At 43.4% G+C, this 23,219-nt stretch overlaps 1 protein-coding gene across 3 annotated transcripts in view; it reads left to right on the forward strand.

Moving 5' to 3' along the window:
- Nucleotides 1–505: 505 nt before the first annotated feature.
- The window catches only part of Mboat1 (membrane bound O-acyltransferase domain containing 1), a 94,510-nt gene continuing 71,796 nt past the window's right edge, over nucleotides 506–23,219 (forward strand). Inside the window, exon 1 of one of the 3 annotated variants that reach the window (XM_070024480.1) lies at nucleotides 506–525. Coding sequence is in view for 1 of the 3 variants with exons in the window: in XM_070024477.1 (XP_069880578.1) it covers nucleotides 15,420–15,521 (102 nt within the window). In the remaining 2 variants the exon portion in view is untranslated. Of the gene's footprint in view, nucleotides 526–15,282; nucleotides 15,522–15,916; nucleotides 15,937–23,219 lie in introns of those variants that run through there. The other 2 variants (XM_070024477.1, XM_070024479.1) reach the window with 2 other exon arrangements.

Consider the following 23,219-nt stretch of genomic DNA (forward strand, 5'->3'; position numbering starts at 1 on the left):
CTGTCTCAAAAAAGAAAAACAAAAACAAAAAGAGAGTGTGGATGGAGCAGGAAGGTGGGAGGGAGGAGGGAAGGAAGGAAGGAAGGAAGGAAGGAAGGAAGGAAGGAAGGAAAAGGAAGGAAGGAAGGAAGGAAGGAAGGAAGGAAAGAAGGAAGGAAGGAAGGAAGGAAGGAAGGAAGGAAGGAAGGAAGGAAGGAAGGAAGGAAGGAAGGAAGATTTTTTTGTCTTTAGAGATGCTAGATGGGAACATAGCCCAGCTTATATCTTGACTTTAGCCCAGGAAATCCTCTTTGGACTTCTGATCTACTTTGGATTTCTGATTGGGAGATGATAAACTTGTTTTCAAGCCATCAGATTTGCAGTAGTTTGTTATCACAGCTGTAGAAACCATAGAATCTGCAGTGGGTCACTTGGTTTTTCATCCTCAGATCAGGAGAGCAGAGCCTGTGTTTGAAGGACCCTTGTCAGGCTGCAGTGAAATGGCAGTGTGCAAGCATCTGGTACTATTGTGGCACACCATCGACAGTAAGTAAACGTGAACTCTAATTTGTGTAGAAGTAATAAGTTCTCAATTTTTACTAAGCTAGACATTTCTAATTTTCGTGAATCCCTTCAGGATAAGGAAAGTCACTGTTTCATTAGAAGATACATTTCTTTTTTTTTTTTTTTTTTGGTTAGAACATATTCATGGTACAATGTGAGGGATTTCCCTTATGATATTTCCATACATACATCCATGTAATACATTTTGACTATATTCGCCCTTGGTATTACTTTCTTATTATCTCTGCTTTATTTCATTATTTCCTGAGATTAAAAAAAATGAGTTTCGTTATGACCTTTTCATTGATGCCTACAATGTATTCTGTTTGTTTGTTTGTTTTTGGATCCACTCGTGGGGCCTGAACTCTAGGCCTGGGCACTGTCCTTCAGCTCTTCAGCTCAAGGCTAGCTCTCTACCACTTGAGCCATAGCGCCACTACTGGCTATTTTCTTTTTTGCTTATGTGGTGCTGAGGAATCGAACCCAGGTCCTCATGCATGCAAGGCAAGCGCTCTACCACTGAGCCACCTTCCCAGCCCTACAATGTATTCTGATCCTATTCCTCTATGCCTTTCTTTCCCCTCCCCAGTTCCCACTGATCCCTGCCACCCCAAGTAGTCACTCTTTTAGGTTTAATGTCTTCTTTTCCCCGTTCAGTTCTAGATGGCTGAATAATACTCCTCTCTCTCTCTCTCTCTCTCTGCATTTTTATCCCTTCATCTGTTGATAGAGACTGAGCTAGCTCTGTAATTTGACTATTGTGAATAGAATGGCGTTAGCCATGAGTGTGTAGATGTCTAGTGTATGTTGGACTTACGTACCTTTAGATATTTTTACATGTGTGGTTTAACAGGGTCACATGACAGTCTATATGTGGCTTCTTGAGGAAACTCCACACTGATTTCCATAATGGGTACAGTAATTTACATTCCCATCTACTATGTAGAAAAGTTACTCCCTTCCCAAAATATGTCCTCACCAGCATTTGTTGTTTTTTCAGCCATTCAGATAGAATGTGAGAAGAAATCTTCTTGGTGTTTTGATTTCCCTTTTCTTTATGACTAAGAATATTGAACATTTCTTCATGTGTTTACTGGCAATTTATGTTTCTTTTGTTCAAACTATTCATTTGCCCAGTCATTAATTAGACTATTGTCTAATTATTGATTCATTAATTAGAGTATGGTCTTTTAGTGCTTAATTTTAAAATTATCTTTATTACCATAAACTAATTGTAGAAAGGGGCCTCGTTGTGCTATTTATACCATGCATATAATGTACTTTGAATCAAATTCATTCTATCTATATCAATCTTTCTTCACCCCTCTCCACCTCCCTTTGAAATGGCTTTTGGTAGGGCCATAATGCTATTTGCCTATCTATGACTTCTATAGTGTTTATCCTGGTGTTTAATTTTGTGAGCTTTTAAAAAATATATTGTGGATACTGATCCTTTGTCAAGGCAAATATTTCTCTCCCATTATGTGTGCTTTTTTTTCCCACTTTCATCATTGTTTCTTATGACATACACAAACTTTATCATCTGTAACACCACTTGTAAATTCAGAAAGTTGTTACCTATTCCTGTATTCTGAACTGGTTTCCTCTAGTAGTTTCCAAGTTTCAGATCTTATTTTAAGATCTTTGATAGATTTTAAATTGATTTTTGTGCAGGGTAAGAGATAGAGATCTAAGTTTCAATCCAATACATTTGGATATCCAGTTTTTCCCAGCAGCATTTATTGAAGGGCTATATTATTCCCAATGTATGTTTCTGACTCTTTGTAGAGAATCAAACCGCTATAGCTGTGAGGGCTTATTTCTAGGTTGTCTATGCTATTCCTTTGGTCTAGATATCTGTATGTGCCAGGCAAGTCACTCTTATCCATTCTGTTTCTGGAATTCTGACTGTCACAAACACTCTTCTCTATAGTTCTTTTTGTTTTTGTTTTGTCAGTAGTGGGGCTTGAACTCTTGGCCTGGGTGCTGTCCTTGAGCTGTTTGGCTCAAGGTTAGTTCTCTGCCACTTTGAGCCACAGCACTATTTCCGGTTCTCTGGTGATTAATTGGAGATTAGAGTCTCCTGGACTTTCCTGCCTGGGCTGGCTTTGAACCATGATCCTCAGATCTCAGCCTCCTGATTAGCTAGGATTCAGGCATGAGCCACTTCTGCCTGGCTTCCTTTATAGTTTTTGCTTAATAGTTAACTCATTTTGAAGTTAATTGGAATAAATGACCACAAAGAGCCCTAATTTACAAGGTACTTTTTTCTGGTAAAAATTAAGAAAAAAAAAAACATTCTTCTTTATCAAGACAGTTTCTTCTGTTGGAACTGGAGGTAAAGTGCCAATATGTATAGCATGAGGCACTTCATTTCCACTAATCAAAAAACCATTTTATCAGATATACAGATCACTGATTTGTATTGTATTGAAGTGAATAGTGCCCTTTACATGCAACATACATAATACAGTGTCTCAGCAGCACACCTTGACATGGCTTTCCCAATGAATACTGGGTACATAGTGCTTGACAGTTTTAAAGGTTTTCAGAAAGGTTCAGTGGTAGAATAATTGTATAGCATGTGTAAAGCCTTGGAATCAGTCCCCAGAATAAAACACACACACACACACACACACACACACACACATTAAAAAAGCTTTCACAAAAACAATTTAATCTCATCCTCACAAGAGTTTGTGAAGAGGTAAATACAATTATAACTTTATACTTGAGGCAAGTGAGACTTATATTGTTTAAGAGGGCCGAGCACCAGTGGCTCACACCTGAAATCTTAGCTACTCAGGAGGCTGAGATCTGAGGATTGTAGTTCAAAGCCAGCCTGGGAAGAAAAATCTGTAAGACTCTCAAATTAATCACCAGAAAACTGGAAATGAAGCTGTGGCTCATAGTAGTAGGGTGCTATCCTTGAGCAAAAGAGCTTGGGGACAATGCCCAAGACCACAAGTTCAAGCCCCATAACTGACCAAAAAAATGTTTTAAGAGCAAGCTGCGGAGAGCCAGGAAGCGGAGCACAGACCTGAAATCAGAGCTACTCAGGATGCATAGGTAGAAGAACTGTGGACTGAGGCCAACCTGGACAAAAAGTATAAGACACTATGTGAAAAAGAACTAAAACTAGAAAGGCTGTGCATGTGTTTCAAGTGGTAGAGCCTTTGCCTGGCAAGTACAAGTCTTTGAGGTCAAACTTCAAGAAAAGAATGAAGAAAGGAAGGAAAGAAACAAGGAAAGAGAGAAAGAGAGGGAGGAAGGAGGGAAGAAAGAAAGAGGGAAGGAAAGGAAAAGAAAGAGAAAAAAGAAAATGGGTGGGCGATCACAGCTTAGTGGTACAGGAACCACAAGGCTCTCAGTTTCATCGCTAGCACCCAAAGTGTTATTTAAAGGATGCAAAAGATGATGCGTCTAGGTAGAAGGAAATCCTCTTCCTTTTAGTTTCTTATCACTTATGATATCAACAGAATATTTCTATGATTTCTGATAAGTGATTGATTAAAGGATGTTTATAAGGTCAGGCCTGTTGGATGAAGATGGGAATATCTTGAGTGGTGTTTCTGTGCCAATGTTTTTATGCCATCTGATTCTCTGGAGATAAAATAAATATATCCCATTTACTGATATGGAAAGAGACTTGAATGGGTTGGGATTTGTTCAAGTTCTGTCTGTAGCCAGCAAACAGGACATGTGCATATAACTGTTTCTTTCGTTTGTCTGAACCCAAGGTCCCTATTTCCCTTTTATGTACATGCACCATGTCTCACAAGGCATTGGCCAAATAATTGTGGATTGTGGACCTCCTAATAGTTTGATAGGTCAATATCATGTGCATCTTTTAAAAAAATTGTTTTTGTTGCTTTGTTTCCCCTTTCACTTTTCTTGTGTGTGTGTGTGTGTGTGTGTGTGTGTGTGTGTGTGTGTGTGTGTGTGTGTGTGTGTTTATCCTAGGGCTTGAATGTAGGACCTGGGTTCTGTCCCTGAGTTTTCTTGCTCAAGGCTAGCACTCTACCACTTGATCCACAGCTCCACTTTCAACTTTTTGGTGGTTGATTTAAGAGTCTCATGGACTTTCCTAACAGGGCTGGCTTCAAACCATGATCCTCAGATCTCAGCTGCCTAAGTAGCTGGAATTACAGGTGTGAGCCACTGGCATCTTTTAAAGTTTTTAGCTAAATAGAACCTGCACCTAAGACTATTTCTTTAAGGCCTCAGATTCTTTCCCCTTTTTGGTGATCAGATGAAATTATGAAATAAGAATTCCCCTTTTGAATACTTCCAAGCAGCCTTTCCCCACTTATAAGAGTACTTTCTTACTAACTGATCATGGGTAATCATTGGCAATTGCTAGAATTTAATTTAGAGGTTCCCAATGAGTTAGTACACTTGACCAACTTTACAGATGCAAGAATATTAATTTTATAATTGTTTACAATTGATAATACATTTTTAAGTCTTGTTTTTCTCTATTTCCTTAACATATATCACAGAATGACTGGAAGTGAAGGGTGAAAATAACTCAAGTGACCATTAAACATTTTTCTTGAAATTTACCAAAGCCAGAGAGCTAATGAAGTCATTGACAATAGAATTAGAATAATGGGTTGAACTAGAATGGGATTAGTATATTCAACATTTATAGCACAAGTGGACCTATAGTATTGTTGAAGTTCGGATGTTCATTTCTCCTTCTTTTGGTAAGAGAACACTAGTTTTATCTCAAAAATTTGTGTCTTCAAAGTTGTCAGTTTCTCAAGGTTGGGTTGAGCTAATTCTATCTTCAGCTCCAATGGGGGCCCATGGTATTGGCTCATCAGAGTTGAGCATTCCTTGCTTCATTCAGAGATGGGCCCATGACCCGCCACAGCCAATGGGATTTCATCCTGGGATTCCACTGAAAGAATAGAATAGAATGGCTGAGATCGAGGATGGAAAGAAAAAAGAAGCTTCTAGACTGTGAGAGACCAGTTCTGAAAACATCTAAATGCCAGTTGTAAATGTATCTGTAGTATAAATACTTTTGCACTTTTCACTATCTGAGTCATCATTTATGATTAATGTTGTAATAAGCCTCCTTCTGTTAAAATTGTCTAAGGATATTTGAATCAGGACTTCTGTCATTTACAATGAAAGGAATAATGTAATCACAATGGCTAAGCGGAGGCATAGCTGATTAACTCTGTGTAGGAAAGGTTCAGTGTAGAAATTCTTACTCATACTAAACTGGAATATGACTTCCTGACATATAGAACATTTGGTTTTTGTTATAAACCAAAAGAAATCATGGAAATATACTTCTCTATGCAAGAGATGTTTTCTAACTTCTGGTAATAGTGGGTGATCATTGCTATCTATTCTGCACTTGCTATTTCTCATTCCAAAGATTATTTCTAGTTTGTGTGGTGGCTTTAAGGGAGACATGGGTCTTAGTTGGAGAATGGCTAGACTAATATGTGATCTTAACATGAAACCATTATTGAAGCACAGATGTTTCACTAAGGAAAACAAAGGCATAGGCGAGAACAATGATAAATCCTTCTATAGGCCTTAAGTGCTACTGATAAGAAGAATATATATGTGCTAGCTTTCTGTTACTGTGACAAAATACTCAGAAAGACAATGCAAAGGAAGCAAAAGTCATTTTGCCTACCCGTCCCAGCAAACTCAGTCCACAGTTCCTTTTAGGCTTGTGGCAAAGCAATTTATCATTGTGGAAACACATGGCAGAAGAGTGCTGTTCACGTCATGGCTGCCCTGAGTAGAGAAAGAACGTGATTTTGTGATGGAGCACTGATCCGAGCCCATTAAGCTATGAATTCATCAATATTTGAAGGTGTGAGCCAGGGGAAGTAATGGGGAAACCAAAGGGAGAGGGTGAAATAGGGATGAATGTGCATTATGAAATTAGAATAATGGCCAGGTACCAGTGGCTCATGCCTGTAAATGTAGCTACGTAGGAGACTGAGATCCAAGCATCATGGTTTGAAGCCATCCCAGGCAGAGAAGTCTGTGAGACTCTTAACTCTAACTACCAAAAAGATAGAAGCAGAGGTGTGGCTCAAGTGATAGAGTGCCAGCCTAAGACAGTACCCCAGCCCAACTTGAAATACATTTCTTTTGCTTTATTGTTGTTTTAGAGGTGATATACGGCAGGGTTACCTTTATGCACATCAGGTTATAAGTACATGAAATACTTTTCTGAATGAAAAGAATCACAAAACAACTAGCTTATTTAAATTGTTATTGAAATAGATTAAAGCATATAGGACAAAATACACTAAAGCAATCACTGTAAGCTATAATTGGTAAAAACAGGTTTCAATTATGACATTTCATGATGTGTATCAAAATGGAAAGACATTTCATACAAGTTGCTTTGGGTTCTATGAAAATGTGTTGAAAATTCTGTTAGTCTACCAAAATACATGTTGCGCTAGAAAGAATCAGACTCATTACTTATTCTGCTCTGTTGATCAAGGTGTCTTTTATCTATAGTAAAGCATATATCCTAGGAATGAACAGTTGCTGCGGCTGAAAGGAAATGTGTACATTGTGTATATAAAGGAAGGTCTGTATTTTCAGTGTTGAGCATTTCTTCTCATGTTTTATTATTGTTGTTGTTGTTTGTTTGTTTTGCTTTTCCAGGGTATCTGCTAGGTTAGGGAAGGTCAGAGTTGTCATGGTTACCTTCCACCCTCATCATCACAGACCTGAAGGTAAGATATCTTGACAGGGATTGTGTTACAGAGTTGTTCATTATGACAATGAAATACATGAGGTGGGGTATTTTACAAAGAAAAGAGGTTTATTTGATTCTTGGTTTAGGAGATGGAAAATCCACGTGTGACACTGGCTCTGGTGAGAAGCCTACTGTCTGTATAATATCAAGATAAAGAAGGAGGGACAGGAGGTGGAAGAGAGGAGGAGGGGATGGGACAGGATGGGAGAAAAGTATTATAGTAATTGCCCTCTCTCAGGGACTAACTGAATTGCCATGAGAACTACCCAATCCATTGTGAAACCTACAATGACCTCCTACTAGACTCCACTTGTTAAAGTTTATACTATCTTTTCCTAACTTTCTTTTCCGCACTCCCTCCATCTCTCTCTTCTTCCCTTCTTTCTTTCTTTTTTCTCTCTATTTCTTCCTTCCTTCCTTCCTTCCTTCCTTCCTTCCTTTCTTTCCCTTCCTTCCTTCCTTTCTTTCTTTCTTTCTTTCTTTCTTTCTTTCTTTCTTTCTTTCTTTCTTTCTTTCTTTCTTTTCTTTCTTTCTTTCCTTCCTTCCTTCCTTCCTTCCTTCCTTCTTTCTTTCTTTCTTTCTTTCTTTCTTTCTTTCTTTCTTTCTTTCTTTCTTTCTTTCTTTCTTTCTTTCCTTCCTTCCTTCCTTCTTTCCTCTCCCTCCCTCCCTTCTTTTTCTCTCTCTTTCTCTCTCTTTTCCCTCTCTTCCTTTCTTCCCCTACCTCCCTTTCTCTCCTCTTCCCTCTCCCTTTTCTCCCTCCTCTTTCCCTCCCTTTCCTTTCCTTTTCTATGTTAGAGAGCGAGCCTAGTGGTGGTTGTATTAGTGGTGGCGGTTGTGGTGGTTATGGCTTCTTGCTTGATCTTTCAGGAGACTGGACTCACTTAGAGTTGAACAGGCTCCTGCCCCTGGACTCTCCTCACTGTGAACTTGCAATGGTACTGTGGGCGAGTGGAGAGGGAATGCTGTCAACGGAGTGGTTAAGTCATCTTTAGGAAAGGGCATATATGGAATTTGGGCATGTAGAGGTGGATTTCCTTAAACTAGTTGGTGCCTGTGATCCAGAAAGTCTCCAGGCATGTGGACCTGGGAGAGGAGAACTACACTCTGGCTGCAAAAGCCATGCTGAGGGTATTCCTGGTGCTCTACTTCCTAAAAATGGGTTGTGGGAATATTAGTGTCTGTTTTGTGATTTCAGTTGGCAGTAATGGAGTTTGAATTCAGGGTTTCCCACTTGTTAGGCAGTTTACCACTTGAGCCATACTTCCAGGCCACATTTTTATTTAAATTATATATGTATATTACTGTGCTTAGATGTATGGTGTATGTCTCAATAAATCATGATTAAAAGTTACAAAGTGAACTGTGTACCAGTGGCTGAGGCTTGAAATCCTAGCTAATCAGGAGGTTGAGATCTGAACGTGGCAGTTTGAAGGCAGCCTGAGCAGACAAATCTATAAGACTCTTAGGTCCAATTATCCAGCAAAAAACAGGAAGTGGAGATATTGGTCAAGTGGTAAGCATCAGCCTTGAGCAAAAAAAACAAAGCCAAGCAAGAGTGCAGGTCCCTGAGTTCAAACCCTACTTCTTCCTCTCTCTCTCTCTCTCTCTCTCTCTCTCTCTCTCTCTCTCTCTCTCTCTCTCTCTCTCTCTCTCTCACACACACACACACACACACACACACAAACACACACGTAACACACACCAAAGTTTACAGGATGGTTTTATAACACACACACACACACACAATTTACACAAAATGTGTCTATGGTCAACTAAGCTTGATACCTTACTCTTGAAAACAGAACTAAGTACTTGCCAGTATGTTATGTGATCTCTGTGGGCATCAAAGCTCTTCGTCCCAGGTCCTCAGAGAGTAGTGATGAGTGATGACTGAAACATTGCAAGTGAGATGTGCAGAAATAGTATGTTAGCAGTATATGAAAAGAGCCTGGTGAGTAGGGGAAGATACCAAGGCCAATCCTATGAATAACAAGTTTCTCTATATACTTAGTATCTATGGCTGGCTGGGCTAATGTGTTGACTGATGGCCATACAGGCTCAGAACAATAAGCCAGGTCATGAGGACTTAAGTGAAAAATAGAATTCAGAGTCATGAGTCTGACTGGGCTGCAGTGATTGCCAGGAAACCATCCATCCATTGATTCCAGCACACAGTATTGTGTTTGCTGTAGGCATTAGCTCCAGGGAGAAGGTTGCAAATCAGAGTGGAGAGTAAGGTCATAATACAAGAATTAAGGGAGGTTCCAAGTGGTCTCTGAGATTAATATAAGTCTAGGGAAGAAGGATTTCTATTATGGAACTCCCTAACACTTAGCACAATAGTGGTTTCAGTCACAACATCTGCAGGGTAGGTATAGGGATGGAGAAGGGTATAGGGTCCAAGGTCTTAGCATCTTAAGATACCTAAATTCTTCAGAGGCTTTAGCTCCACTTCCAGTTTTTGGTGGTTCATTGGAGATGAGAGTCTCTAGGACTTTCCTGCCTGGGTTGGCTTCTAGCCGTGATCCTCTGATCTCAGCCTCCTGTGCAACTAGGATTCTAGATGTGAGCCATTAGTGCCTGGCCTTAAGTTTCCTGTCTGTCTGTCTGTCTCTTTCTCTCTCTCTTTTTGTGCCAGTACCTGGAGCTTGAACTCAAGGTCTAGTTACTGTCCCTGAACTTCTTTGCTCAAGGCTAGCACTTTACCATGGAGCCACAGCTCTACTTCTGTCTTTTCAGGTAATTAATTAAAGATAGGAGTGCCTAGTTTGGTGTCAAACAGCTATCCTCAGATCTCAGCCTCCTGAATAGCTAGGCTCATAGGCAGAAGCCCCTGGTGCCTGGTCTTAATACTCTTTAATTTCTTGGGATTGTGGAATCCTGGTAGCATTGTTTATTTTTCCATCTAAATTCTAAAACATGATCTTTAATCATATTTTTGTTATTCATAGGACATTTCCTTAGAAATTACTTGGAATCCAGCCAAAGAAATCAGGAAATAAGGGGGAGGATGAACCCTTCAGAATATCTAAAATGGAAGGGGATGAGGTGTAGCGACTTAACATTGAAGTAGTGTACTTCATTTCTTCATGAACCCCAGGCCCAAGCCTAGTGACACTGAGGCAATCCATTGCTCCTTCAGGTCTGAGAGAGCCAAAGAAATGGAAAAGACTAGCGAGGAGACACTATGATGGTGAAGTTTATCCCTACAGGCAAGTTCAGAGCAAGGATGAACTTGATGTGTCCGTGGATTCTAAGTGATGATCCTGTTGTTGGATGGACTCTTGTGAATAAGAATTCCCAGCTCCTCAATAATGATTCTGTTCTCTGTTTAACTATGCAAGGGCATGTTAGATTCTTTTGAGAAGCATCATCTTCCCAAAAGACTAAGGTTAAAAATACAATGTAAACTCAGAGCACAAAGGGTAAGCTTTAGTCAAACAGTGCTAATGAATGATTTTGAACCATTACTTTGTGATGAGGTTTCAAAACAGAGCCTTTCCTTTTGTGCTGACAGTAGCCATAAGAAGTTGGTTTTTAGTTATATATACATGCATATATACATATACACACACACACATATATATATATATATATATATATATATATATATATATATATATATAATGTATTTTTGTTGGGGAGAGAGGTCTAGAGTTGTAGCTCAGTCTGATCTTGAACTTATGATTCCTTATGTATCATTTCTGGGAATTCTGGTATTACAGGTGTGTATCACCATGCCCAGTGAGATCATTGTTCTTACTCCCATTATATAGAGAGGAAGAGTTTGAGACTTGGGGAGTTAATGTATTGGCTTTAATTAAATCAGTAGAAAGAACTAGTTTACTTGGAATTAATTTTGTTTTCCCTTAAGGATGGTTTGTTTAGGAATTTTCATAACTTGTCTCTCTTGTTCATTTTAAGCTTAAATGTCAATCACTCAGACATTGCACATAATAATACTTCAGGTTTAAAATTTTTGCCTTATATTTAAGTAGTTGGGCAAAGAGGCTTCCAGTCCACATGTCAATTTATGAATACAGGGCACCTTGATCAATGTCACCCCTTGAAGTGATACCTTGCTGTTCTGAATGTTTGAAATTAATAAAGTCAGTATTTTTACAATAAAAACTTATTAAAAGCAAAAAACAGAAAAAGAAATTAATAAAGTCATCAGTAATTATTTCTTCTTTGCATTTCTCATGACTGGATTCTTTTGCCTTGAACATGTTGGCACCTATTGGACATGATAGGCTAGCTCACTGGGATCGTCTGTGTTGATTTTTCTCAAATGAATTGAATAAAGGGTACACAGTATTGTTATTGATGTTGTGTTTGAGACAGAGACTTACTGTGTATCCAGGGCTGGCCTTAAACTTGAGATCCTCCTGACTTTGCCTCCTGAGTGTTGGATTACAGGCACATGCACCATACCCAGCTTAGTGATACTGTGTTATTGAGGAAAAATTGTGGTAACTGAATAATGAAATGACCAGGAACCTAGTATTACTATGACTAACAATTGGGATGATGATATAATAACGCTATAATAATAAATGTGGTAGCAACACCTGCCTTTCAATCCTCTTGTTGGGAATACAATGAATACTCTCCGGGAATTTACTCTGTCATTACAGGAATATGCTACTGAAGGGAATGTTTACATGGGTTACCAAGTTCTGTTTTGTTGGTAATTATCTTTGGTTGAATTTCAACTGAATGTATTATTAGAATTTTGCCTATAACTTTCAAGATGATATGAATTCACTTATTTGATTATCTTAGGATCAGATGGACTGGCCTGTGTCTGGAGTTCCTTTTCTCTTCTCCTTCTTTCCTTTCCCGTCCCCTCCCCTCTCCTCCTCTCTCCCCTCCCCCATTCCCTCACCCCTTCCTTCCCATCTCTCCTCTCCCCTCCTTTCCCCTTCCCTATACTCTTCTCCCCCCTCCCCTCCTTCTCCCCTTCCCTCCCCTCTCCCTTCTCTCTCCTCTCCCCTCCCTCCCTTTTCTTTCCCTCCTTCTCCTGTCTCCCTTCTCCCCTCCTCTTCCCTCTCTTCTCTCCCTGCTTCTCCTTTCCTCTCCTCCTCTCCTCTCCCTTCCTCTTTCTTCTTCCCTTCCTCCTCCCTCCCTTCTCCTCTCCCTGCTTCTCCCTTCTCCTCTCTTCTCCCCTCCCATCTCCTCTCCCCTCCCATCTCCTCTCCCCTTCACTCTTCTCTTCTCCTCTCCTTTCCTCTCCTCTCCCCTCTCTCCTCCTGCTCCATTCTCTTTCCTTCCTTTCTTCTCTTCCCCTTCCTCTCCCCTCCCCTTCCTTTTCATTCCCCTCTCCCCTTCCCTCTCTCTCTCCCCCTCCTCTCCTTCCTTCCCCTTTCTTTCCCATTCTTTCTTCTTCATCCCAGGATCTGGAACTGAACAGAGGTGTTTTACCTAGCTTCCTTAAGACAAGCAAATTAGTTAAAGTCTCTAAACCAATTTTCTTATCTGCAAAAAGAGATTTATTATAATTGCCATATGGATGAACACCCCTGGTGTGTGAAATGACTTTTGTTACATTGCACCTAGCATATTAGAATTATTATTTTGAATCCACAGTTGACAGGATACAAACAAGGACACAGGTGAAGGAAACTCTCATGTCCTAGAGTCCTGTCCAGCCCTCTGAAGCCCAGCATCTATAACACTACCCATCCACTAGGGTTACACTTGCCCCCTGTCTTCATTCTGTGCCATCTAATTGTTCATATAGCATTAACTGTGTTAGAGTGTCAGTAGAATTACTAAGGGTTGACTTACGTGATTTAAGATCTAAACATAATTACTATATTTTTAGACTATGTTACAATGTTTATTGAGGGGAAAAAAACCAAAATAAGACTAATATTCTTCTTTTCCTTTAAATCTCTGCCTCTGTGGAGACTTTTTTTTTTAGTCGGAAGAGCCTAGGCTCATTTGTGGAAAATATTTACTTGTTTCAGAAATACTGCCCAGGGCTGGGAATGTGATTTAGTGATATAGAGTGCTTGCCTAGTATGCAAGGAGCCCTGGGTTCGATTCCTCAGTGCCACATAAACAGAAAAAGCCATAAGTGGCACTGTGGCTCAAGTGGCAGTGTGTTATCCTTGAGCAGAAAAAGCTTAAGGACAGTGCCCAGGCCCCATGATGGACTAAAAAAAGAAAAAGAAAAAGCAATAGTGCCCAAAGTGGCCTGTTTAGGTCTTTAGGTATTTCACATCAAATGATCAAGTCTCATGATGTTGCTCAGGATGGGCTCAAGGATCTCCTTGTCTTGGTCTTCCCAGTAGCTGGGACTATAGGTGTACAGGGCTCTGCCTAGTCTTTCCCTTTTTTTGTTTTATTTTTACTTTTTTTTTTTTAAACAGTGCTTTCAAGCCCTTCTGGTTTCAAATACCTCACTGAAGCTGCCATCTTGTTCAAGGAAGAAAAGCATTGCTGCAGTGTTGATCTTTCCAGAGCATTTCCTGTGTCTGTCCAGTTAAGTTACCCTGATCTGTGCCAGTGGCTGGGTGTGGGTCTTGTGTCTGTGTGCCCCGGTAGTGCTTGCTTGTAAGTAGCAAAAGCAGAGACTGATTTTCTTGCTCCTTGGCAGGAGACTTCAGTCTAGAAACCATGATCTGGCTCTGTACTGTTCAGGGCAGCTTGCTGGTGAAGCAACCCCAGGAGGAGTCAACAGTCAGCCTTCGCCTTGGGCAGGAAGCCCTGGCCAGTGTCTGACTAGCCTCATTCATAAAATCCGTGCAAAGTCACTGTCTGTATGTGTGGTTGGATGCCCTACAAGCGAATCCTCGACTAAGTGACAGCTTCCAGATGTTTCCTGTGGAGCCCAGGCCACAGGAGCTTATTTTTCTTTGTCTTTCTACCCATCAGCCCAGGGGCCTGCATTCCTAACAGCTCATATCCAGCATTTCAAAAGATGTCCAAGATGTTCTCAGATTCCTTCTCCCTTTTCCCTTCTCGTTTTCCTTCCCCCCCTCCGCCCTTCCTTTCCTTTTTCTCTCTTTTCTACTCTCCCCTCCTTTCCCTCTTTTTCTAGAGATAGTATCTCTCTACGTTGCCCTAGCTGATTTTCCAACTTCCGGACTCAAGTGATTTTCCTATCTCAGGTGTGCCTTACCACGCCCAGGTATTTTATTTAAACATTTTGTATGTGTGTGCGTGTGTTGTTTCTCAAAATCCAATTCCTACTGGAAATATTTTCCGAGCAACAGGGAGTGACACCTGGGGTCTGGGGCCAGAAATACAAAGGGACAAGGCACCCTTGTTGAGGACCGGTGACATGCAAATAACTGGTGATCACCCTGTACAGAGGGTAACCGTGACCACTGTTTCTCGCAAGGACAGACTAATTCCAGGGAAGAAAGCTCATGAGAAGCTAGCAGCTCCGGGTCTTTGCTTGGGTGCCACAGGGAGGTATAGAAAGGCGCTCTGGGTGCAGAGGCACGGGGCTGGCTAATAAGAGGTGGGGGCGGAGGTCCCCTCTGTCTTGAAGGATTGGTCCAGGAACTTTTGGGGTGAGGTGGGTGGGAAGTTTGGGGGGGTAAGAGGGCGTGGCACCTGCGGTGAACCCCGCGGGGGCGGGACCGCTCCGAGGAGGAGAGCTCGTGGGTGGCTGTGGGTCCCTTCCTTCCGTGGGGGAAATGGGACAGGGAAGTAGAGGGAGTGGGGGAAGGATGGAGGAAGATGGGGGGTGGGGGGTCGTTCCCCGCCACCGGACCCCACGCCACCTGCTGCGGGGCGCCGGCAGGAGGCGCTTTCCGTCTGCCAGCTCCGGTTAAGGCGGGGCGCTCGGGAGGGGGGGCTCCCCACTTTCCCTCCTCCCGGGGCCGTCCAGGGCCAATGGGCGGCGAGAGGAGGGGAGCGGGAAGCGGAGCGAGCCGGGGCCCGGCCCTCCCGCCCCCCCCATCCCCACCCCGTGGCCCCAGCACCGAGGCCAAGTTTGCGCCGTCCCCTCCCCCCCGGAGGTTCGCGCTGCTGCCCGCGGCTCGCGCCCGGGCTTCCCGCTCGCTGCCCGCCAGCCCGGCGATCGCGCGCCCTTCGGTGCCGCCACTGCCCCGCGCCTGGGCGGGAGGTCGCCGAGCCGAGTGGCTGCGCGCCCTGGCCGGGATGCAGGATGGCAACGGAGCCGCCGCCGCCGTCCAGCCTCTCCTTCCGCACCACGGGCTCCACCTGTCTGCACCCGCTCAGCGAGCTCCTAGCCATCCCGCTGGACCAGGTAACCGGCGGGCGGGGGGCGGGCGGGGCGGGGGGCACGGTCTTCCCCAGCTCCGCCAGCGATCGCGGGGTGCGGGCAAAGCCTGGGGTGAGGGAGAGTTAAACTCTGTCTCCATCCCCTGCCCCATGTCCCAGGGCAGCATACAGTTGGGCTTATTATTATTATTATTATTATTATTATTATTATTATTATTATTATTGGTAATTTTCGTACGTACGACCAGGCACGTTCGACTCAAGGTTTTCAAGTTGTGGGTTTGGAGTCACCTTCTGAAGTCCGATACACGAACGGAGGGCACTTGGCCATCAGTGTGATCCGATTGATTTAGGTGGCGCTTGATCCATCTGTAGACCGTAGGCCGTGGGTTCCAAATGACCCGAGTTTAAACTTCAGCTGTGAAGTCTTGTCCAATCAGGTGAGGGCGATTTTCTATCCTGTGTGATAATCATTGAAAGTGGAGGAGGGACTCACCGGGAGCCTTTGGTCCTGGGAAGGCCTTAATTTACCCATTCTGTTTCACGCTGGCGTTGGAGGCTCTGGAGCTGGGGCAGGCAAGGGGGAGAGAAAGGGCAAAAATTGGAATGTCCAGGAACTGTCTGCTACAGTTAGAACTTTATAAAACTGGCAACTACAGTCTGGCAAGAAATCTTCCTGGTAGTGGAGACTCTCACATATTTTGTTTCTTTTGGTGCCTCAGGCTAGATCAAGCTGTGTTTTTAATAGTGACTCAAGAGGACTAAGTGGATTTAAGTGGAATTGGGCAGGGCTGGCTAGAGAAGGGCCAACTGCTCTCCTGTGTTTTTGATTCCTGCTCAGTTTCTGTCCTGTCACCACAGCTCAATTTTCTTTTCTTCAAACCAGATCTTTCCTGCTGCCCTTTCCACTTACATTCCTCCAGCAATGAGGAAGTGGTAGTACCTGGCTGGTTGCCTTGCTCACTACTGTTTACTGATCCACCCATGTCTCCTGCTCACCGAGGATCTTACTGCTGCCTTCTGGGTTGCAAAATCCAGAAAAAAGCAGGAACTGGGGAGTAGTGTCAAATGAGAAGGCATTGCTGCTTGTGCCTGTTACTCTTCAGTTTGTAGTGAAGATAGAAGTGACTCAGTGACCCCGAGACCCAGGTAGAAACAGACACCCCAGCAAGTTCTTTAGCTTGGACATGAAATACTTTAAATTCATGGCTGAATTTCCTTGATGGGTGTATATTTCTGTACTAACGTCTCCACCTTCCATTAGAATTTTATGCTTTGTTTATATGCCAGACACCATGCTTGGCTTGTTTTGCAAATAGGATCTCCCCTAACTCGATTCTACCTCCATGCCCAATCTCCTGGATTTCTGTAAGAGTAATCGCTTCTTAATTTATAAATAGGAGTAAAGAAGCCTTGCAGATGTTAACGATTTCAGTTTACTTCTAGGATGAACTCAAGGAAAAAAAATGTTGCTGCTTGGAAGAAACACTTGAGATCTCTTAGATCTCTTAGCTTGACCATCCTTCCGCAGGGTCAAGACGGAGTTACTTTTTGTAGAACAAGAAACTAATTGGAGAGACAATGCCCTGGGAAGCTTATTTTAGGAGAGAGAATCCCAAACCACAAATAAAATAGGCTTTGTGAGCTGGGTGCTGGTGGCTCACGCCTGTAATCCTAGCTACTCAGGATGCTGAGATCTGAGGATCGTGGTTCAAAGTCAGCCCAGCAGGAAAGTCTGCGAGACTCTTATCTCCATTAAACCACAGAAAACTGGAAGTGGCGCTGTGGCTCAAGCAGTAGAGTGCTCACCCTGAGCTGAAGAGCGCAGGGACAGCCCCCAAGCCCAGAGTTCAAGCCTGACCACCACCACCACCAACAACAAAAAGGCTCTGTGATAGTGAAGGACTTGGAAGCTTCGTCATTTGTCTCCTAACTTCCATGGCTTTCTCAGTGCTTAGGTGTTAGTCCCAACTGGAGGAATTCCTGCTTTGCCAACCTATGCCCTCTGTGACTTCTGGCTGGTGCTGGAGCTTCTTAAGTTCTCACGTGTGATATAAGATCTCATGGAGGTGTGTTTGTGAGAATTGTGTATAAAATGACCTATATCAGGAAGGTCCATGTATCTGATGGTGTTGGCAAAGAACAAAACTGAAATGACTAGCAGGATGTGGGCAGGGTTAAAGGAACCATACAAGGGTATTGAATGACCCATACTTGAAAGCTGGGACAGGAAGAGGTAGGAAGGAGGAGGAAATCCATTATCACCCAGTAAGAAGAACTGAACCATTCCCTTCACCCCAATGTGGTAGGGTAGCAGGAGAATCCCAACCTTTGCACCCCACAGCCCGTTAACCTCTCACCAGGGTCTTGTGGTTGTCTGACCAATCCAAGATGGGCTGGTCTTGCCTTCTGGTGGTTTGTCTGCAGGGGCTCCTGATGGAGAAGATAAAGCCAGAGTGACAGGGAGCCCTGAGAATAAGAGCACAGGCCTTGATAAATCATGGTTTTATTGGCCTGCAATATGCTACAAATGATAAAACACATGATTTTACCCAGATAACCACTTCTTGCACAATCTTCACATCTCACTTCTGTTCATTATGTCTGATTCTTAGCTTGTAATCTTCCTGTGTCACATAACTATGATTCTGATCTGTTGACTTGTGAGCATTCTTACATAGGAAAGCCTGTGTGTGGGTAAGTCTATAGAGTGGAAGAGCATATGGTTTCTGCTTATGGAGAATGACATGTTCATGCTGCTGTGACTTTTAAAAGCATTTTACTTAATTTCAGACACAGAGCAGGGAGAGTTTGATACACAGTAGAGCAAATGGGTGCTACCTTTGGGATTTCTCTCAGTGTGAGAAGTTTGTTGATGAGTGCTTGTAGAGAATTCTTGTTCTCAGAGCAGATGGAGTTCTAGTAGTTGGTAGGAGGATGTAGAGAAAAAGCTTCACTCACTCAGGATAAATTAGGCAAACAAACAAACAATGACAACAACCCCCAAAGCAGTTGTATCCTATTTATGGGGAATTAAGGAGTGATGGATGAATGAATCAATTCTCTCTCTCTCTCTCTCTCTCTCTCTCTCTCTCTCTCTCTCTCTCTCTCTCTCTCTCTCTCTCTCTCCTTTGTCTGTAGTGGGATTTGAATTTAGTGATTTATGCTTGCTAAGCAGATTCCCTCCCACTTAAACCATAGCCCCAGCTCCTGCTCCCTTTTTTATTTTAGCTCCTTTGCTCAGGCCCTGTATAGTATGTTTGGTTGTGGAGTATGTTCTGTCTTTAAACTAACCATAGCCTTCTAAATTTGCAAGGTGGACTCAGTTACCAGAATGGATACTGTAATGTTACTAATTTATGTGGCTCCTGATTGTGTATTGGAAACTAGGAAAGCTGAAAAGGAAACTTTCCAGGCTATAAGGAATTTCCAATTTAGTGGTGGTAAGTTCTAGCTAGTGTCAAGGATCTGTTTACAGAAAATGGCCCTAAATCTGGTGTATGAATGAAAAGTATCATCTCTCTCTCCCCCCTCCTCTCTGTCTTTCTCTCTCTCTCTCCCCCCCCCACCATGTGTACTTGCATTTGCACTCAGAGCCTTGGAAGGTGCTTTGCCACCTGAGCCATACCTTCAGCCCTTTTTGCCATAGTCTTATGTTTCAGGTAAATTCCTGGGCTCCTGTCCAGGGCTGGCCTGAGCCCTGGACCCTCCTTTTTCTGTCTCCCATGTACCTAGGAGGTATGTTTTACGCCCAGCCTTTTCTTTTGTAGGGGAAATCTAGATACCTTTTTTTTTTTTTTTTTTAACCCCAGGCTGACCTGGAAACCTAATTGTCCCATCTCTATGTCTTTCATAGCTGAAATTATAGCCATGTACCACTATGCTTGGTCCTCAATTTTCAATCTTGACACCACAATTCTTGGAATTCTTCCTCCCTCCCCCCCTTCAGGTTAGGATCTGCAGAAGACAGGGACAATAGAATTTATTTAATTGGAGACAAAGGAAATAAACATCTAGAAAATGATGGAAATAGAAAAGCTTTAGGAGTAGGAGTATTAGCATAAAACTTGGGTTACAGTTAATATACATTCTCGATGAGTGAAGACCACTTTTGAAGACCTGGCTCCCTGGACTGAGGATGATATCAACAGTGGGGTTGTGGAGTTTCAGTTGGTGTTGGTGACTCAGGTATCAGTCACCTAGTTATTGCCCTTGCCCTTGTTTGGAAATCTCAGCCTCCAATTCTTGGCTTATCTAAGTTTTGTACTTCCTTAAAAGCTCACCTCACATTCCCCAATCATTATGGGACCAGTTAAATATTGATTTAATCCTATTAGTACCAGGTACCTGGCCTTGTGGTAGAGACAGAAAGCTGGAAAAGCCCAAGCTTCCCACCCTAGAAGAACCTGTACAACCGATAGGGAGACAAGGGGCCCATGTGAGCATACAGGTGTATGCTTGTTGACCTGTGTAGGTGTGGCACAGCAGAAAGGAGAAGGCAAACCCACAGGACACACTGGACTTGTGTGGAATTCAGTGTCACACTGCACACAATGACCTACAGCAATTTTACGGCAAATGTTATGTAGACGTTATGTATATGGTTTCATGTGCTGACTTCAAACTGATGTGTCTTATAACTCAAGGTTTTGCCGTCTTCCCCTACCTCCCAATCCCCTGCCTTTGCTTTGTGCCAGTGCTGGAGCTTGAACTCAGGACCTCTTATTTATTCTTGCTTAGTGTATTTTTTGTTTGTTTGCTTTTGCCTTTGAACATGATTTTATTTTATCATTACCCCCTCCTTCATTCTCTTCCACTTTCCCTGTACAGTCCACTCCCCTGCAAATTGTAAAGTTCATTTCCAATGTAGTGTCTAGTGAATTATCACTGCTGCATTGGTTCAGCCTTTTTTCATTCCAGGCTGGTAGTCTACCACTTGAGCCACATCTCCTCCACTTCTGGCATTTTGCATGGCTTTCAATCACAATCCTTTCCTATCTACCTTCTTACCTACCTTCTTTTCCCTTAAAGCTGGGACTATGGGTTTCCTTGAACCTTGATCTTCTTGTCTGCTCCCCAAGTAGCTGGGTACAGGCATGAGTCACCACATCTTGCTTGGATTTCTTAGGAAGCAATCTACTCTATACTGTGATCACTCATCTGCACACGGTTGTGTATACACAGCAGGCCGAGAACGTTGGCTTTAGTCATTTCTACCAAGTCAGCTCTCCTCTTGCCATGGAATATCCCCATTATTGTCTGCAACCAAAAATGACTGGCATACATATTGGAGACCACAAAATCAAGTTACTACTCTTGATGCCGGGGGGTCTCTGGAGCTATGCTAGATGGTGATGATAAACATGAAGAAACAAATGCCAACCTTCAGAAAGCTCATTGCTGTGTTGAGGCAGCCGTATGCCTGCTGACCAGTGATGCTTGTGCATGTAGTTCCTGTACCATCAGCATCATTTGTGAATGCACATTGTCTGCAGACACCCTGAGTCATGTGCTGGGGTCAGAACTCGCAATGGGTAGTGATTGCATGAGTCCTCCAGGAGATTCTGGGATGCTCCAATGTCTGAAGACCACTGGTGTTCCAAGTGGTTGGGATCCTAATCAAACACTTTGGTAGAAGTATAACCAAGACAGTCCATTTTGAGTAAAGGGATAAAGTGTGCTTGCAGGGGGTGGAACATGAGATAGATCTTCAAGGATGTGAGAATTTCTCAGGCCAGTGGGCAGGGCTGTGCTGAGCAGCACACACAGAGGTGTGGAGATGTGAACGCTTGCAGCCCAGCCAGGTGGCTGGTGTGATTGTGTGGCATGCTGGGCTCTTGGTTGGAGAGGGTAGCAGGGTCCTGGTGAAGTAGTTCACCTCATCCTCCAGACAAGGGGTCCACACACATTGCCTCCAGGTGGCCAATCAATCAATATTTTTGGTGGTGTGGGCCACACAAGTCTTGTTCCCGGCTACTCAAAATCTGCCACGGGTGGCAAGGGAGCAGCTGTGGATGATGAGTTGGCTGCGTCCCCAGAGAACTTTACTTAGGGGGACTGGAATTTGAGTCTCATGGAATTTGCATGTGTCAACACATTTTCCTATTTTATTTCTAACCCTTTAACAACATAAAAACACATGGGACATGCAGGCCATTTAAAAACAGGTATTGGGCTGGATTGAGGCCAAAGGTTGGAGTTTTCAGACCTCTGTCTTATTTCTCCAAATGCAGAGCATGGGCACGATCTGACTCTACAGTCAGGAGTCTTTCTAGGATCCAGTGAAGAGCAATTGCATCTGGGTCTCAAGTCAGGAGGCTTCTTGGGTAATTCTAATGCCAAGGAAAGTTTGACAGTCACTGGTAAAAGCCAAGGGAAGGCACTGGGTTACAGAAGTGGTGAAAGACTTTGGTTTTGTGAAGTAATTTGGGATATCGTCACTGACGACGCAGAGGAAGTAGGGACTTGGAGGAAGAGTGAAAGTTTAGACCTGCCTCTAAAGAGGAGTGGGAAAAGAACTGACCAAGGCCAAGTTGAGGCAGCTCATGGAAGAGAGTACTTTGACAAGCACACATTCAGTATGTTCCCAGATGTGCCTTTTCTCTTTCAGCAGCTCCTTTTGGGAGCAAAAGTAAAATAGACAGTTGGATGTTTTCAGATTAGAGTGTTGAAAAAGTTAAGCATGGGTGTTGAAAGATGGCAACAAGCACTTGGAAAGGATAAAGGGAGAAGAGAAATCTCAAGCAGTGTGAGACTCAGAGAGGAAGGTGCATCAGGGGGCTGTGTGTGTGTGTGTGTGCGGGGGGTGAGGTGGATTTTTCCCAGTGTGAGATTTCTAGAGATGCCATTCAGGGCTATGATGGAAGTCAAGGGTGTGGACATGTGAAATTCTGTTAGGTGAAATTCGTTTATTTCACCACACTGTGGTACGTTGGTATCTGATGGATTTTTGCCTGCCCACATGTATTTGAAGGTTTGAGATGAAGAAGACCAAGGTCCCTGAGATCTTTAGGTGTGTGGGTTTCTGTATGGCAGGAAAAATGGACCAAAAGAGGGGCTAACCCCTCTGTGATCAGGTGCTTGGGAATCTGTGCCTGTATTATATCATTTCATGCCAGGAGTCTGGAGGAATGTGGAGGAAGGGATGGTGTTACAGTATGGTGGAAGGAAAATGGTCTAAGGCAGCGATGGAGGATGTGGAAAAGCACCAACCCTTTCCTCTTGACTTTGACTCTGCTGTGGTAGTGGTCAGTAAGTGGGAGGTCAGCAGTGGGAGGATGAGTCCCCCGGGAGGAAGTCTGGAGCAGCAGCCTGGTTGCACGTTGAGAAGTAGAGCTGGTGGGCTGGGCCTAAGGGTTGGGCTTGAGGGGCAGGAATCTGGGTAGGTGGAGATGCCCTCCTACCCCCCTCCCATCAAGACTCCTTGTAGGCCTTGTCCAGTGGACTGGCCTCTGAATTTGTGTCCTTTCCTGGATGGAGCTGCATATGAGTGTGGGGTAGATTCTAAAGGGATTGCCACCAGGAGGTAGAAAGATGATGGCCATTGGAAGGAGCGCAAAAGCATCAGTCTCACCTTCCAGCCTGGAGAGGGCAAGGTTGGGAGAGTGGGAGGGAGTCTCCGCTCAGCCCCTCTGCTTGGCAGGCAAGGCGTCCATACACACAGAGTAGAAGGATGAACAGTTTGCACACTAGGATAATACCAGGAGGTGGCCTGGTCTTCCTG

The sequence above is a fragment of the Dipodomys merriami genome, unplaced genomic scaffold (assembly GCF_024711535.1).
Source record: "Dipodomys merriami isolate MVZ:Mamm:240054 unplaced genomic scaffold, mDipMer1.0.p SCAF_16, whole genome shotgun sequence".
NCBI lineage: Eukaryota > Metazoa > Chordata > Mammalia > Rodentia > Heteromyidae > Dipodomys > Dipodomys merriami.